Source organism: Dunckerocampus dactyliophorus, chromosome 21 (genome assembly GCF_027744805.1).
Source record: "Dunckerocampus dactyliophorus isolate RoL2022-P2 chromosome 21, RoL_Ddac_1.1, whole genome shotgun sequence".
In the NCBI taxonomy this organism is placed as follows: domain Eukaryota; kingdom Metazoa; phylum Chordata; class Actinopteri; order Syngnathiformes; family Syngnathidae; genus Dunckerocampus; species Dunckerocampus dactyliophorus.
The window spans coordinates 9,550,058-9,566,418 of NC_072839.1; the positions used below are offsets into that span (position 1 = coordinate 9,550,058).

Genomic DNA, 16,361 nt, shown 5'->3' on the forward strand with positions numbered 1-16,361 from the left:
ATCTGACGTAAAAGTAACGCTGCATTTCACAAAAAGAACATCATACAAACAGTAAAATAAGGTGGTGGTAGTGTGATGGTCTGGGGCTGTTTTGCTGCTTCAGGACCTGGAAGACTTGCTGTGATAAATGGAACCATGAATTCTGCTGTCTACCAAAAAACCCTGAAGGAGAATGTCCGGCCATCGGTTGGTGACCTCAAGCTGAAACCAGCTTGGATTCTGCAGCAGGACAATGATCCAAAACACAGCTTGCTTCTTGTGGAAGTTCATCCTGTCCTGGTCCCCATCTGGCCTGTTCTTGTGGGAAAGCATCCTGCATCTTCTGGTCTGGTCCTTTGGTTGTGGTATGTCCCGCTCGTAAAAACCCTTCTCCCACAGTCACATTACTTTCAGACACCAAGAGTGCCTTAGTCAACCAAGCGTGATGTCGTCGGTAGCTCCACTGTAGTCTGCACACCAGCAGCTCTAAAGTAGAAACACATGATAGCATTGATCAATAAGATGAACTTGTTTGCTGCTGGAATATGATGCAAAAGTCTAAAGTAATCACAACCCGCTTTTTGTATTTTGAACAAGTTACATGAATCTCAAGCACGATTGCTGTCTTGGCCTTGTTAAAGTATGCCAGCAGGAGCGGGAGGATGAGCGTCATATGATGTCCTTAGCATTAGCATTCTATCTGATTTTAAGTTCTCCACATGCTTATCACCACATTCAAATAGCACAGGGTGTCACCGTATCTGTCTCTCACAGGAGAAGGCGATCACCCCTCCTCTCGCATATGTGGTTTCCTTTATTAACTAACATTTTAGCATGAATAGTCGCCACATTTTCTCTAGAAGCCATCTTTGCTGATTGTATTGATTCATCTCCTCACCTTGTATGCAGGTTTTATTCAATTGTACCTCTTACTACTCTTACTCAAAGAACTGGTCTGGTGTTCCTATCTATCTTGGAGCCAGCAGCAGATTTTTGCTTGACAAATGTTGCTGTTCAGGGCAATTTAAAGAGGATTGGGACGTTCTAGGAATCTTAGAATAATAGTATGGGGTTTCATGCCAGGGCTAAATAAGCAGTGATCGCTGCTCACTGGTCTTTTACGAATTTTTTTGCTTGCATGTGACCAGTATGTGATTTTTTTCATGTCAGTGTGAACAGCACAATTCAAATGCGACTCAGGTCTCATTCGTATGTGGATAAATTCGACATGTATGCGATGCGGCTGCAGTATGAACAGGTCGCATATATCCGTCATCGAAAGACAAGTAATACCGTTCTTACTGAGACTTCAGTAAGTTCTCCACAAGATGCCATAATTCTTGCCCTCGTTCTTCTTAATCTGCTACACAGGAACATTTGGTTGAGAGATGATTGACTCCCGTTGCCCGTTGCACAAAATCCTTGAAATTGCCACAAACACACAGAAATGTGTGTGACGTCGTGCTTTTGCGCATGCACGTCACTTCGCAAGTCGTGTTTTTTTGGTAATATGGACGACCACATAAATGCGAGTTCATGGCTGCGTGTGTTCGAATATGGTTCTTGCAACACGTTCTGGTGGTGGCTTCAGTTATTGTTTTTTTCAAACTGTTTTTGGTGTCATGAGGACTTTAAAATTGGTCTTCCCGGGGCAGCCTGCTCATCAGATAGATCTGCTACACTCGTGAGGCTGCTCTCAGCTGTTAGCTGTTGGTAATCAGCCTGACTAGGAGGCTTTAAAGGAGGTTTGAAGATCAGTTCAGGTGACTTTCCTGCTGTCAGTTTATGTGGATAGAGATTTTGGGTGTTTGAATGACTCCCACACAAACGTGTTCTTGCTTCTAGTTTTGTTTTGAGGGGCTGGTGAAGCCTCACAGTTGTTCTGACACATTTGCGAAGCTTCAAGGCTTCAGTGAGGTCTGCTGGACCACTGACCACTAGCAACCTGAAGCACGGACGCTGTTTTTAATCAATTCTCATTTATTTTCTGTCAGGCCCCCCAATCTCCAAGGGACGCTGCGAATCCTCCCCGGAAGAAAAAGCATTTTTGTCATCAGAAAAGCAACTAAGTTCAGTTTATCTGATAGTTTACAGCAGTGGCCACCAACCTTTTTGAGACGAAGATACCTGGTCTCGGCCGTGAACCTGCACAAGAGCTACCAACCCTCCCCAAACAAGCGGGATACATACATACATACATACATGCATACATACATACATACATACAATATATGCTTTATTATTAGTTGTCGTTTTCAAAATTTCACCTTTTTCTAATTGAGCCTTTTGCTGTATTTTTTATTATTTTTTGCCGTTTTTGTTATTTTGTTTCTGCAGTGATGCAATGACAAATGAGCTATGAGCTGAAGGTGGCCCCTGAGCCGCACTTTGAGTGGGTGTATGAGGTGTACTAGTGTACTTCCGGCAGGGTTTTGCGGACTGGGGTCCTTGCTGGGGCTCGTGACTCATAGCTCACCATCGCCGGGTTGGCGACCACTGATTTACGGATATTGTTGATGCACATAATGAACAGCTTCGGGCCCAATACTGACCCCTGTGGGGCACCACAGGTAATGCTAAACACGCAGACTTATGACCTACCTGTACAAACTGATGTCTGCTGAGCAATATCTCATAGTTAATTATGTCAAATGTGTTTTAAATCAATAAATATTCCCACAGCATATTTCGTTATTTACGGAGGCTGTCATTTGTTTCGGACACTCTGCAGCTTCCCTCTGCCAGAAGGCCTTGGCAACTAATCAAAGGAATGATTCCTCGGGGCCTGTTGCACAAAACTAGGATTAGCAATGAAACTGGGTTGTTCTGGCTCAATTTATCCATGACCCGGTTGCACAAATGTTATGACGTGTTGCCATGGAGATTTATTCTGTGGCGCTAGCCTGTTCCAGACCAGGCTAAAGTCCAGGATCTATTTAATCTCATCCCTTATCTCGGTCACCATAAACGGAAACCAACACATTAATTTTAATCATTGCAGATGATTTTATGATGTTACAATCATTAGACAATTTACAGTCAGCCTCATAATATTTATTAAGTACACATCAGAGTAACAAGTTTTATTGAAAAAGGATGAATGAAAGCAGGTAAACCATCATCTCCTTTCAAAAGTTACATTAATGCGAACATTAATGCTGTGAAAGGACTTCCTAGTAACAAAATCCGCCTCATGGCCATCTGAGGGGGATTTTATCCTGATGTTCGTGTCGTCCAATGAAACCTCTGTAACACAAAGCAATAAGTATCTTATTATGACTGTTAACATTTGTCCTGTATTTTGTAGTTTCGCTTACTTGCAGGGAAGGAGATGAGGACATCTGACAAGAGATTTAATTCCATTTTGTGCATCAAATTGTGGCCTCAATCCCCAACTGAGTACTTGAAGCCCCCCAGTTTCAAAAACCAAACCATCCCCCTCGTCATCCGCCAAATCTTGCACGAATGGGCATGCCGTTGTTAAGGAACCCACCATTTTGGGCCTTCATATAGGCTACTCGCCTATTTGACTCCACGAGGAACACCTTTTGCAACCTCCCGCCTTGCAAACTGCAAATGGTCATCTGGTATTAGTTTTATTTTGAACTTTGGAATACATCACACATGACAATTCACAAGTCCACGTGTCCAAAAAGGAGTAGGACGAAGCAAAGCGTCTTTAATCCCACCTCCTTTCCGTTTCACATCGACTGCTAATACATGTGTTTGTGCACTTCCTGTACTCATCATGTACCGTTTGAAATACCATAAGAAAATAAGGCAGTGTAACAATGTGTTACAATAGGAGTTAAGGGTTGTAATGTATTGATAAATTGTGAAATTGTTCACAATGAATACCGTAATTTCCGGCGTAGAAGCCACTACCTTTAAACTTGGAACCTTGCGGTTTATACAGCCGTGCGGCTAATTTATCATCATGTTCTAATCTCATGACATCTCCGATACTTCAGAACTACTACTACTAGGTAAAATACTGGGGAAATTGCATTTCAGGGTAATTATGTGCCTTTCTTCAAGCCTTAATAACACAGCCAGTCTTTCAACTTCCAACCAATCAGCACTTAGGGTGGCTAGTGTCATCTCCATGCTTGCCCTAGCTGTGCATACATTAAAATAACAGACAGCACCATCATTCTAACCAGACCTTTATTTTCTTAAGATGTGTCATCTTCTTGGAGCTGGGGAAAGAAAGGAGAATAAGAATTCATACATTTATTTGTGTTACAGTGTGCAACGAAGGCATAACTCACCTCCCGCTCAAGTTTCTTTATTTTGAGGTCCAGTATTCTTATTGTTCGCCTTTTTATTTCGGAGTCCAGCGCGAGGTCTTCAAGCTTTCTTTTCTTATACTCCATGTCCATATCGGCCAGTTGTATTTGCTGTCGCATGTGTTGGGCATACAGCTGTTTGATAGCTTGGGAGTTCTGTAAACGCATGACAGTTAGCACAGCAGGAATTTTGCATGTGCTTGCATTAATACTCACGACGCTGCCGGGCTGGCTTTGTCCTTCTGGGTCCTGTTACACAAAGGACATTTTGTGTGGGGACCAAATGGGGACTCCTCGCTATTGTAGACTGAATAGTACTTCCACAAGCTTGATATGATACCTCATGCCTTCTGGAATCCAGAGAGCTGGTCTCATCACCATCATCATCATCTGCTGCTGCTGCTGCGTTGGTGCCTTCACCCTGTCACATTTAAAAGGATTGATATTGACGCTAGTAGATGAGACGAGATACGCCAGGCCTACAGTGTACTCACTGGATCAGCGTCGTCTGGTAGTTGTGGCTCCAGTTTTACGGTGCTGCCGGAAACTGCAAGGCAAACCGAACTCAGATAGTCCGAATGGATTTGAATGTCCCATGTAGAGATGGAAGAATGTACCTTGTATGAAGCCGGCGGCATCTTGGGAGGGACATGTATTTGTCTCTGTCCCCGCCGTGATCCTGCATTTATTCTCTGCTGATGCTATGTCCTCTGTTGGGGTGAGGTCAGCTTTTGGTGACCCACCATCTGTGTCTTTCTTGTGGGCTTTCTTTTTGACTGACAAAGCAGGACAGACAACGTCTGAGCAATGTACACTTAAGTATTCTTAAGTATTAGTCAAGGCGCTTACCATTCTGAAGGATGTTCTTGTATTTAATCTTGACTTGCTGCCATGTCCGTGGTGACTGAGACATGTTTAACCTATACACACACACACACACCATATACATACACATGTGTATATACAGTACATACATACATGCATAAATACACACACAATGGCCCAAAGGTGTGGAAAAAGCGACCTTTGGCCACCCTTAGCAGCAACAACTGCAATCAAGCGTTTGTGATAACTTGCAATGAGTCTCTTACAGCGCTGTGGAGGAATTTTGGCCCACTCATCTTTGCAGAATTGTTGTAATTCAGCCACATTGGAGGGTTTTCCAGCATGAAGCGTCTTTTTAAGGTCATGTCACAGCATCTCAATAGGATCCAGGTCAGGACTTTGACTAGACCACTCCAAAGTCAGCCATTCAGAGGTGGACTTGCTGGTGTGTTTTGGATCATTGTCCTGCTGCAGAACCCAAGTTGGTTTCATCTTGAGGTCACCAACAGATGGCCGGACATTCTCCGTCAGGATTTTTTGGTAGACAGCAGAATTCATGGTTCCATTTATCACAGCAAGTCTTCCAGGTCCTGAAGCAGCAAAACAGCCCCAGACCATCACACTACCACCACCTTATTTTACTGTTTGTATGATGTTCTTTTTGTGAAATGCAGCGTTACTTTTACGTCAGATGTAATGGGACACACACCTTCCAAAAAGTTAAACTTTTGTCTCGTCAGACCACAGAGTATTTTCCCAAAAGTCTTGGGGATCATCAAGATGTTTTCTGGCAAAATTGAGACGAGCCTTAATGTTCTTTTTGTTCAGCAGTGGTTTTGGTCTTGGAACTCTGCCATGCAGGCCGTTTGTGCCCAGTGTCTTTCTTATGGTGGAGTCATGAACCTTAATTCACTGACCTTAACTGAGGCAAGTGAGGCCTGCAGTTCTTTGGATGTTGTGGGGTCTTTTGTGACCTTTTGGATGAGTCATTGCTGCGCTCTTGGGGTCATTTTGGTTGGCCGGCCACTCCTGGGAAGGTTCCATGTTTTCGCCATTTCTGAATACTGACTCTGACTGTGGTTTGCTGAAGTCCCAAAGCTTATAAATAAATGGCTTTAAACCTTTTTCCAGACTGATAGATCTAGATGTGCTTCAACTAATACCACACAAACAATGTATGTTTTCATACTTTTATTGAAAATCACATGTAAACATTCACAGGATGAGGAGGAAGAAGTAAGTGAACTTCTAGGCTAGGGACTCTCCAAGCGCTAATCAGAGTCGGGTCTGAGCCAACTTGGAGTCCAATCAATGACACAAGATCAGAGGTGTGGCATAAAGCTGCTCCGGCCACTAGAAAACACACACCAGTTTGGAATTGTCCCTCGTCAAGCAGCATTGCCTCATATGTACCATGCCTCACTCTCTCAGAAGACCTATGATTAAGAGTAGTTGGCATGTATAAAGCTTGTAAAGGTTACAAAAGTATCTTTAAAGGTTTTGATGTTAATCATTCCATAGACAAACTGTCTAAAAATGGAGAAAGTTGAGCGCTATTGCTTCTCGTCCATGGAGTAGCCGTCCTGTAAAGATGACTGCGGGAGCACAGTGCAGAATGCGGTGAGGTAAAAAAGAACCTTCAGTTGTGGTGTCAGCGAGGACTTACAGAAATCACTGGCACATGCCAACATCTCTGACAAACCTCCCATACGTAAAACATTAAGCAAGTAAGGGGCTCGTGGAAGAACATCAAGGAGGAAGCCGCTGCTGTAAAAAAAAAACAAAAAAACATTGCTGCACGTTTGAAGTTTGCTAAAAAGCATGTGGATGTTCCGCAGCACTGTGGACAGATGAAACCAAAGTTGAATTATTTGGGAGGAACACAAAACACCGTGTTTAGAGGAAGAATGGCACAGCACACCAACGTCAAAACCTGAACCCAACTACAAGCATGGTGGTGGGAGCTTTGCTGCATCACGGTCTGGACAGCTTGCTATCATCAATGGAAAAATTCATTTGCTTAATAACTTTTTAATATTTTACAAGATATTGAACTTGAGGCCATTTGTCCAACAATTGAAGCTCAAAAGAGGATGTGTGTTGCAACGGGACAATGATCCAAAACACAGAAGCAAATCAACAACAGATTGGCTTCAGAAGAAGACAATACGTGTTCCGGGTCCGCCCGGTCAAAGTCCTGACCTCACCCTGATTGGAATGCTGATTGAACCCTCAAGAGAGCCAATCACACCAGACATCCCGGAATCTTGCTGAACTGAAACAGTTTTGCAAAGAGGAATGGCCCAAAATTCATCCTGATGGTTGTGCATGTCTGATCTGCAACTCCAGGAAGCGTTATTGTTGCCGACGGAGGGTCATCCAGCTGTTCAATGTAAGGGTTCGCTTACCTTTTCCTTCATGTCGTGAGAACGTCTACATGATATTTTCAGTAAACATATGAAAACTTGCAGCATAATCGTTTGTGTGGGATTAGTTTAAGCAGACTGATTTTGTTTATTCTTGTGATTAGATGAAGATCAGACTACATTTTAGGACCAATTTGTGTAGAAATGCGAGACATTCCAAAGGGTTCACATACTTAAATGTTTCAGATCCATCCACCCATCTTCTATGCCGCTTATCCTAATTAGGGTCACCGGGGTATGCTGGAGCCTATCGAGAGGGGCGGGGTACACCCTGGACTGGTCGCTAGCCAATCACAAACAATCATTCACGCTCACATTCAATTTCTAGTCGCCAATTAACCTAGCATGCATATTTTTGGGAGGAAACCAGAGTACCCGGAGAAAACCCACACACGCACGGGGAGGACATGCAAACTCCTCACAGAGAATCGAACCCAAGTCTTCCCGATCTCCTGACTGTGTGGCCAACATGTTAACCACTTGTCCACCGTGCGGCTATGTCTTGTACATCATCAAACAAATTTAAATATTAGTCAGTGACAACACAACTGAACACAAAATGCAGTTTTTACATGAAACTTTTTATTATTAAGGGAGAAAAAAAAATACAAACCTACATGGCCCCACAACAACATCCAAAGAACTGCAAGCCTCACTTGCCTCAGTTAAGGTCAGTGTTCATGACTCCACCATAAGAAAGACACTGGGCAAAAACGGCCTGCATGGCAGAGTTCCAAGACCAAAACCACTGCTGAACAAAAAGAACATTAAGGCTCGTCTCAAATTTTGCCAGAAAAAAATCAGATGATCTCCAAGACCTTTGGGAAAATACTCAAATTGAACTTTTTAGAAGGTGTGTGTCCCATTACATCTGGCGTAAAAGTAACACAGCATGTCAGAAAAAGAACATCACACCAACAGTAAAATATGGTGGTGGTAGTGTGATAGTCTGGGGCTGTTTTGCTGCTTCGGGACCTGGAAGACTTGGTGTGATAAATGGAACCATGAATTCTGCTGTCTACCCAAAAAATCCTGAAGGAGAATGTCCGGCCATCTGTTGGTGACCTCAAGCTGAAACCAAGTTGGGTTCTGCAGCAGGACAATGATCCAAAACACACCAGCAAGTCCACCTCTGAATGGCTGAAGAAAAACAAAATGAAGACTTTGGAGTGGCCTAGTCAAAGTCCTGACCTGAATCCTATTGAGATGCTGTGGCATGACCTTAAAAAGGTGCTTCATGCTGGAAAACCCTCCAATGTGGCTGAATTACAACAATTCTGCAACAATGAGTGGGCCAAAATTCCTCCACAGCGCTGAGACTCATTGCAAGTTATCACAAACGTTTGATTGCAGTTGTTGCTGCTAAGGGTGGCCCAACCACTTATTAGGTTTAGGGGGCAATCACTTTTTCACACAGGGACATGTAGGTTTGGTTTCATTTAAGGTTTCATTTAAAAACTGCATTTTGTGTTCAGTTGTGTTGTCATTGACTAATATTTACATTTATTTGATCTGAAACATTTAAATGTGACAAACATGCCAAAAAAGAAGAAATCAAACACTTTCACACCACTGTATTATTATATTAATGGAAAAAAATGGTCTCTAATGTTGACAATAATATCGTTTATCGACAATAACACAGCCAAATTTGTTAGCGTGACAGGCCTGCAAGCGTTTGAAACTGGTTCCCTGACACTGACGTCACAACCAAGATGGTGTTTGTTCAGAAAACTAACTGGGGGCGTGTTAAAATCACCACTTCATTTCATTCCTATTTCATAGTTGTCTATTTATCAATGAGCAGTATGAAAAATGTTTTTTTGTTGTTGTTGTCATGTGCACTTTAAAGTGGAATTGACTTAACGAGCAGTGTGAGTGTTTGTCCTGATGGTGTGTTTTTTGTGACACTTTTTAATGTGAAAACATTTGAAATGTTTTTCCCTTAATCGGAAACTCACCATTGTATTTGTGAAAGTTTTATTTTCTATTATTTTTATTATCCATATTAGACCTGGTGCTGCTTGACTTTTCAAATCTGGACTCGATTAATCCACAGACCCCCAAAGGTTCATAAAAACACTGTTCCTGATTTGTGAAAGCTTTATTCTATCTGTGAAAACACAATGAAGTACATTTTTACTGTTTTTGCATGTTCACAAATAGAATAAAGGTTTCACAAAAACAATAGTGGGCGTCAGGCAAAGGTAATGCCTTGCCAAAAATGTTTTCACATCGAGAAGTGTCACAAAAAAACAGACAGACAGACAGTCGCGCTGCATATTAGGGTAATACCACCTTAAGTCGAATCGGAGGCTGGCGAATAGGACGCTTCATCGTCGTGTTTTCGGAGATGTTAATACTCTATAGATTGTAACTGCGATGGCTTCAGCGGAGCAGTGAGTGTGTGTTTGTGCAGTACTTACGCATTCAGGCGATCTGCAATGTTTTGCCACGCTTTCTTTCGTTGTTTTATGATTGTGGCCGTGTTCCCTTTCATTTTTATTTGTTCTTTAACCTCCTCGTAAACCTCCATGAGGATTTCCGCCTCGGACGGGGAGAAGTAGGCCGCTCTCGTTGCCATGGCGAAACGTTGAATCTGTGATCGATAGCGGGGTCTATTTAAGGAAGCCGCGTGAGCGCACTGATCCGGGATTGGTTTCACCAATCACCGTTCTTCCCATCCTGGCTTGGTCTTTGTGCAAGCGGCTAAGCCGAGAAGCTCCTTTTGGATTGGTTGAACTCAGCTCAGTCATCTATCCCGGATGTCTGAATCCTACTTGCGTGCATTGTCTTTTCATACCGCCTTCATTCTAGATTGTCGGTGCAGATCAGCATGCATGTAGTGGGTGCGTGGTATCGAAATAAGAATAACTGTCTAAGGAACACTTTCTGATTATACTGATAATTAGATGAAAAAAAATCCTGCAGTGACTGGAATTAAGAAACGCTCACTTGTGGAGAAACTGTGCCCTCTTGCGGACACATCACGCAACTGCAGCTATGCGGTCACAACTCCTAGCCCAGGGTAATCACAAGCTAACCAAATAACGAAAGAAACAATATACACAAGGTCAATTATGCCACATAACAATGACAATGCTAGTTGAAGAGCTGTCATATGTTCAATTGTTTGTTTGTGAATGTACCTCCCCTTTGCCCCCGTCGGTCAGCTTTTACTAAAACCACGTGTGGCTATATTTTAGCACCCTGTGCTTATTAATCTGATTCACACATATCTAACATTCTTTGGTCACGGCGTAACAATACAGCAATCACGGGGAAAGTTACACTGTCATGGACGCGCACGCATGTCCGCCAGCAAAGGGGGAACCCACGTCTGCAAAATAATATTCGGCAAGAGCCGCGTCCGCCGCACATTTGTCTCCCTGCTGGAGCTGTGACGTTCGTGAACGAGTCGACTCCTTTGAACAGATCAGATTGGAAGTCCGTTTTAAAACCGAGCAAAACTCCGAGTATGCACTTTGCACACTCAACAGCAAGTACAATCAAAACACATGAGCCATCTCAAGCATGCCAAGTGTAAATATGTGTGCTTTCATCTACATGAGAGAATAACGGGCATCTCCAATATCACTCACGAGGTCTTTGAACATGCATGATTCATTAATGCTGTGCATTTTCTCGGGTGTATTTTGACCTCATTGTAAGCTGAAGTATATCCAATAACTTCACCAAGCTGATCCACAGCACTGATTGATGATGTGCGCATGAGCGCCGCCAGGATTTTCTGGGCCCTGAAAGATTTGAGTTGTTTGGGGAAGGGGGAAGCGCAGGATTTATTACATGAGGTCACACGCAAAGTGGACAGCACTGGTGTCAATTTGCAAAATATAAGCCCTCTCCCGATATTAGGGTGCTGCTCCCTCTTATTTCTGATCATTCAGCTACTGTACGGTTACGCAAAAGAAGGCTGGACCTAGCCTTACGTACTTGGGGCCAAATATCAAGTCTGCCAACTCCATCCTGTTGACATGGAACTGGAGTGATAAACTGCTGTGTGTGTCTCTACAGGGGCTGATCAGAGTGTTCCATGTGTCCAAACCTCCATGGCCCTGTGTGAAAAAGTGATTATCCCCTAAACCTAATAACTGGTTGGGCCAGATTTATAATTTAGTTACATTTTTATTAAAACATTAAAAAAAAACACCATTTAATTTTTACCTCAAATGTGAAGAAAATTATTCCAATGTCACAAAAGTGAGCTAAATATTCAAAATATATATATAATATAACTAGTGGGTTGAATTTTTAATTCGGCCCCCCATAAGCATGTTGCTGTAGTTTACAATATTCAACTTTTTGACAATTTTTCACACTTTATGAGTTCGTTTTTTTAGTAGCGGACTAATACAAACTGCTTCATGAGATGTTGTGCTTTTTTTTTTTTTTTTAAAATAAAAGCTCAAAATGTATTTATTTATTTGTGCTACCTGTGTCCAACCTTCTAAATACAGTTTTAAACAGTATTAGAGCCCTCTAGACATTAAATAACACCCCTATAGTAACATCCTATTACCCATAATTGCAGAAAATAAGCCATTTAAGACCTAAATAAGACTCCTAATCGTGTGCGTTGCTGTCAATGTGTTCCGGTGGCGCAGACAGGAAGTGATGTTGGGGGTACTGAGTTGAGTTTTAGTTTTTTTTTTTGTTTTGAGTTGAGTGATTACGTGCCTGTTAAATAATTGGAACTTGCAATTAAAGACTTTTGCTGTGTGTCTCACCAAACATTACAGGAACATTACTGACACCTGGTGACCAGTGTAGAATACTACATATTCCCAGTGTCTTTGAATGCCTTTTTATTTTTACTCAAGTTCACTGAGCCATTTTTATGCTTGGAAATGCCGTATTAAGCACAAAACATCAATATTTTTTCATTAATATATTTTGGAAAAAACGTGAGAGCGAAACCACAAAATTCGAAGTGCAAAATGGCAACGGATGTTATTTTAAAGTTTGTTCCTTTGCTGCCTTTATGGCTTCCCACCTGTTCTTCATTACTTGTTCAAATGCATTTTCCTTCCATCGTCTGCCCAGTGAACTTTTTCAGTTGTTTTAGCTCATCAATTTCAACCCATTTCCTGCTGACCATCATTTTTGGTCCACCTGTTACCATTCAGCATGGCAATATGGTTTCTATAGTATGTACAGCTTTAAAATTGAATCATGATTCTTTCTCTGATAATGTTAAGGATCATCCCTGCCTTTTAAATATACGCATGGTATTTTTCACGTAAGGCAACGTGCCATCACTGAGCAATGCAATGAAATTTAGCGACCAAGCTAATGATTAGACTCCATGGAGACAAGCACATACTTTCTACAAGACTTTTAGCTGTGTGTGGTTTTAGGTGTGTGCTGTGTTTGTGCCGTTTAAAATGTGTTGTTTTTATTTTTGAGTTACTTTGGTGCCATCGCGGATTTTTTCAGTACTGCTTCTTTTTTTTTTAATTGCAGTGTATGAAGGCTTTTACAGGCTGAGCCTCGCCCTTTAAGAAAAAGTGCATTGTGGGAAGTTGAGTCTCTCTCTGCACCTCCCAATGTTTTCTGCTTCCTGATTGGCTGATTGGCTGTCAATCAATCTTTTTCGTGTCGCCATGCCGTCTCTCCTGTGTCATGCTAGTTGCTTGCTTGCTTGCTAGGTGTTGCCAACCCCCCAACCCGACGACATATTTTCTCAAAAGCGACTAGCGACAAATCTAGTGACTTTTTCTGCCATCTTTGGGGAGTTTTTTGGTATTCGGGACTCAAAAGTGAAAACACGTATTCTGCATTTTGTGTTCTCACTGAGCGACAGCGGCTGCTGTTGACAGGTCCGCCCCACCCAAAGACAGTCACAAACTGCCCTGTTTTACACAGCGAGACTTAAACGCAAATGTTTCTTCATCTTCAATAAGCCTGTAAAAAAGAGGTGTATTTATTGTTAGTGTATTGCTACTCTTTATTAGTCAAATTAAGTGGATTAGTTTACAATTCTCCGGGTAAACGTAAGGAATTGATAAGCCTACTTCTACTGTATTGCTATGTTCTCAGTTGCTATTACATATACTCACCAGAAGAGGGTGCTACTCACAAACCACACTGAGTCATGTTAACAGGATAATTGCTGTTCAATTGTGCTAATTTTAAAAAGTTCTCAATTGCCAGCGTGTGATGGGAGAACTTTGAGAAGTGCTTGCCGAGATAAAAATGATTTTATTTTGATGAAATCATGGCCAAATTTAAACTGGCAAACCAAATCAAGTGTATGTGTACTTCTAAAAAGTAATTAAGGTGTTTTTACTCACTTTTTTGTCTCTCCTACGGGGTTATGTATATATATGTTGTAGCATTTTACAACATCGTATGCGAATAATATGCAAATTAGACAATGACATCATCTAGCAACTTCTAGAACAGCCAGTAGCTACTTTTCTGGCTGAAAAGTTGGCAACGGTGTCGCTTGCTCGCTTGTAAATGAATCTTCGGTTCAAAGGAGGAGGACTGCAACTGGTGGAGTACAGATTGTGACCCACAAGTCTCGTACGCATGCATTTGTGTGTGGATGTCCAGCACTGACAGATGTGTGCAGATGTAGCGGCCATCTGCACACGCACGCTTCCAGACGTGAAACGCTTTGAACAGCCAGCGTTCATGGAGTCATCTGTGTATTTGATGCAACATTTGAGCAGCACTGGACTGTTAACTGCACGGTCACATGTTATGTGATGAATGGATAGGCCTTGGCGGCTTTTAAGAAGGTTTCCAAACGTGCTCATTAAGGTGCCATTGTCTCATGTATATTCATGTGTATTCAGCCTTTTTAAAAGTCTGATCATTTAGCCCGCAGGAATTCCCCCCATATTGTGATTTACATTTTGTGTTCATATTCTGGATCATTGAACCCGGAATGATTCCGTTATCTGGATCAGTCTTTGATTTTTTTTTTTTCCCCAAGTGCTCTGACCATTTTTTGTGGAGTTACGTGCACACATTACAAAAAATGGTCCTATCTAGCAATGTTAAAGAACCCTTTAAAGAATCCCCGGATCCAAACGGTGATCCGGATCACCCCCAAAATGCTTCGGTTGTAAATGAGAAGGAAGCAGGCTACTTGTCAGTGTTTTGTGTGATTTTCAGTTTTGGTTTGATTCCTCTGTGATTCGTTATGCCGTGATAAACGGTTCAGTCTGCCGTCCTGCCGCTGTACTTGCTCAAAATGACGCTTTCCAGAAATGTGTGGGTGCTGTTGACGGGTAGAATGGAAGCACCGGCAGATGATGATAGCAGAAACCGTTCCACTTCCTCCACCTCAGTGGAGGCGGGTTCCTTGACATGTTCACTGGCTACCCTCGTGTATATATAGTCAATTTATTTATATTTGTACTCACTATTTGTAAATATGCAAATCTTCTTTATCTTATTCAGTATTCTATTTTATTGCATTTTGCATAGGAGTGTTTTCTTTTTCTGCTACTGCAACCAAACAATTTCCTTTGTGGATCATTGTAGGGGATGCACTGTATGCCTGCACTGAGCAGCCAATTTAATAATAATGGATTAGATTCATATTGTGCCAAAGTACCTTAAGCGCTTCACAGTGAACAGTGAACCCATTATTTAGTCACTCCTCAGTCACACACAGGCGGTGGTAACCACATCTGTACACACAGCCGCCCTGGGCTCGACTGACAGAAACATGGCTGCCGACCACCACCAAGCATTCATTCACATTCATATGCCAGTGTGGAGTGGACATTTAAAACATGATACGCCACAGATGGAATCTGATCCCGCAGAGGCGGAGTCTCCAGCACACACCTGGGTCTCATCAGCTGTCCCCCTTCTCGGTGGAGCGTCTTCTTTGCGTTATCCCGCCTTGTTGCTTGCCTACCTGTGTGCTAAGCTTCTGGTCCTTTTCGCCTCATTCGCTGTGAGTAGTTGTGCCTCGACAGCCTTGTTTATTTCCCGCTATACTAGATTATTGTTCCTGCTATGTCAGCAGCGCTTGAAGTTCCCATGGATATTTTTTCCCTGCTAGAAATTCTCTAGCAGTGTTTTTTGTATCCTTTTTTTGTCCCGTGCGCTTTATGCTGTACTTTTAGACTGTACATTTTTGCATATTTCGTGTTTCCACCTCCGTACTCCCGTGGATTTTACTTTTGTATTACATTTTTATTCACTCCCATTGCGTCTTGGGTTCCGTACACCGGCTTGCGCCGCTTGTGACAGTAGGTTCAAAAACAAACACACTCCTTCACTTTGGTTGAATTTCACTTGCCAGTAAAAAAAAGAACTTCATTGCAGATTCTCAGCTCGCAAATATTTGGGTGCCAAACGCAACCATCTGCCTTGTCCAGGTTTTGCTAACAGCTGAGTTAGCCAGCTGGTGAAGTAACATAGTGACATCATCGAATACATTGTCACCAATATGTCTAGTACCAGTAACTAACTTAGTAACTAGCTTCCATCAACAGTATTCTTGCCAGCTGCCGAGCTCAGGCAGTAGAACCGCAGGTTTATGATGCAGGGGATGAGAGTTCAAAACCCGGCCAGCGCTGATGAAAACATTGGGCATCCAGCTAAATGTGCTTGTTTTGTGTAGAAAAAGACAAATGGTTTCCTTGCTTTTGTCAGGTTCAGCACGTACAATACATGCCAGCTGGCTAGCTCAACTGGTAGCATTGCAGATTCATGATGCAGGGGATCGGGGTTTGAAACCCGGGAGAGACAGTTGGAAACATTGGGCATCCATCTGCATGTACTTGTTTTGTGTAGACATGTGGATTCCTTGCTGTTTCTCCAGGTCCAGCACGTATGGTGGTCATCACCTCCG

The 16,361-nt window shown here is 42.4% G+C and overlaps 1 protein-coding gene across 4 annotated transcripts; it reads right to left on the reverse strand.

The window, feature by feature from the left end:
- Window positions 1–409: 409 nt before the first annotated feature.
- Window positions 410–10,436, reverse strand: LOC129174091 (uncharacterized). 4 transcript variants are annotated; one of them, XM_054765693.1, is made up of 8 exons: window positions 9,946–10,436; window positions 5,118–5,188; window positions 4,886–5,044; window positions 4,763–4,815; window positions 4,609–4,689; window positions 4,251–4,517; window positions 4,145–4,178; window positions 410–465 (listed from the first exon to the last, which is right to left on the reverse strand). In XM_054765693.1, exons 1-7 carry the CDS (start codon window positions 10,101–10,103, stop codon window positions 4,155–4,157), a joined length of 813 nt encoding a protein of 270 aa, XP_054621668.1. In that variant the 5' UTR covers window positions 10,104–10,436; the 3' UTR covers window positions 410–465; window positions 4,145–4,154. The 4 variants fall into 4 exon arrangements, with proteins under 4 accessions (XP_054621668.1, XP_054621667.1, XP_054621669.1 ...); XM_054765692.1 differs by lacking the exon at window positions 410–465 and adding an exon at window positions 3,012–3,225; XM_054765694.1 differs by lacking the exon at window positions 410–465 and having other exon boundaries at window positions 3,012–4,178; window positions 4,251–4,424; window positions 4,485–4,517; window positions 9,946–10,432.
- Window positions 10,437–16,361: the final 5,925 nt, after the last annotated feature.

Coding starts and splice junctions, on each gene's coding strand:
- LOC129174091 (XM_054765693.1), bottom strand. CDS start 10,103: ATGGCAACGAGAGCGGCCTACTTCTCCCCGTCCGAGGCGGAAATCCTC. Junction 4,518..4,608: donor TGGATTCCAGAAGGCATGAG/GTATCATATCAA, acceptor TTTGTGTAACAG/GACCCAGAAGGACAAAGCCA. Junction 4,179..4,250: donor TAAAGAAACTTGAGCGGGAG/GTGAGTTATGCC, acceptor TTCTTTCCCCAG/CTCCAAGAAGATGACACATC.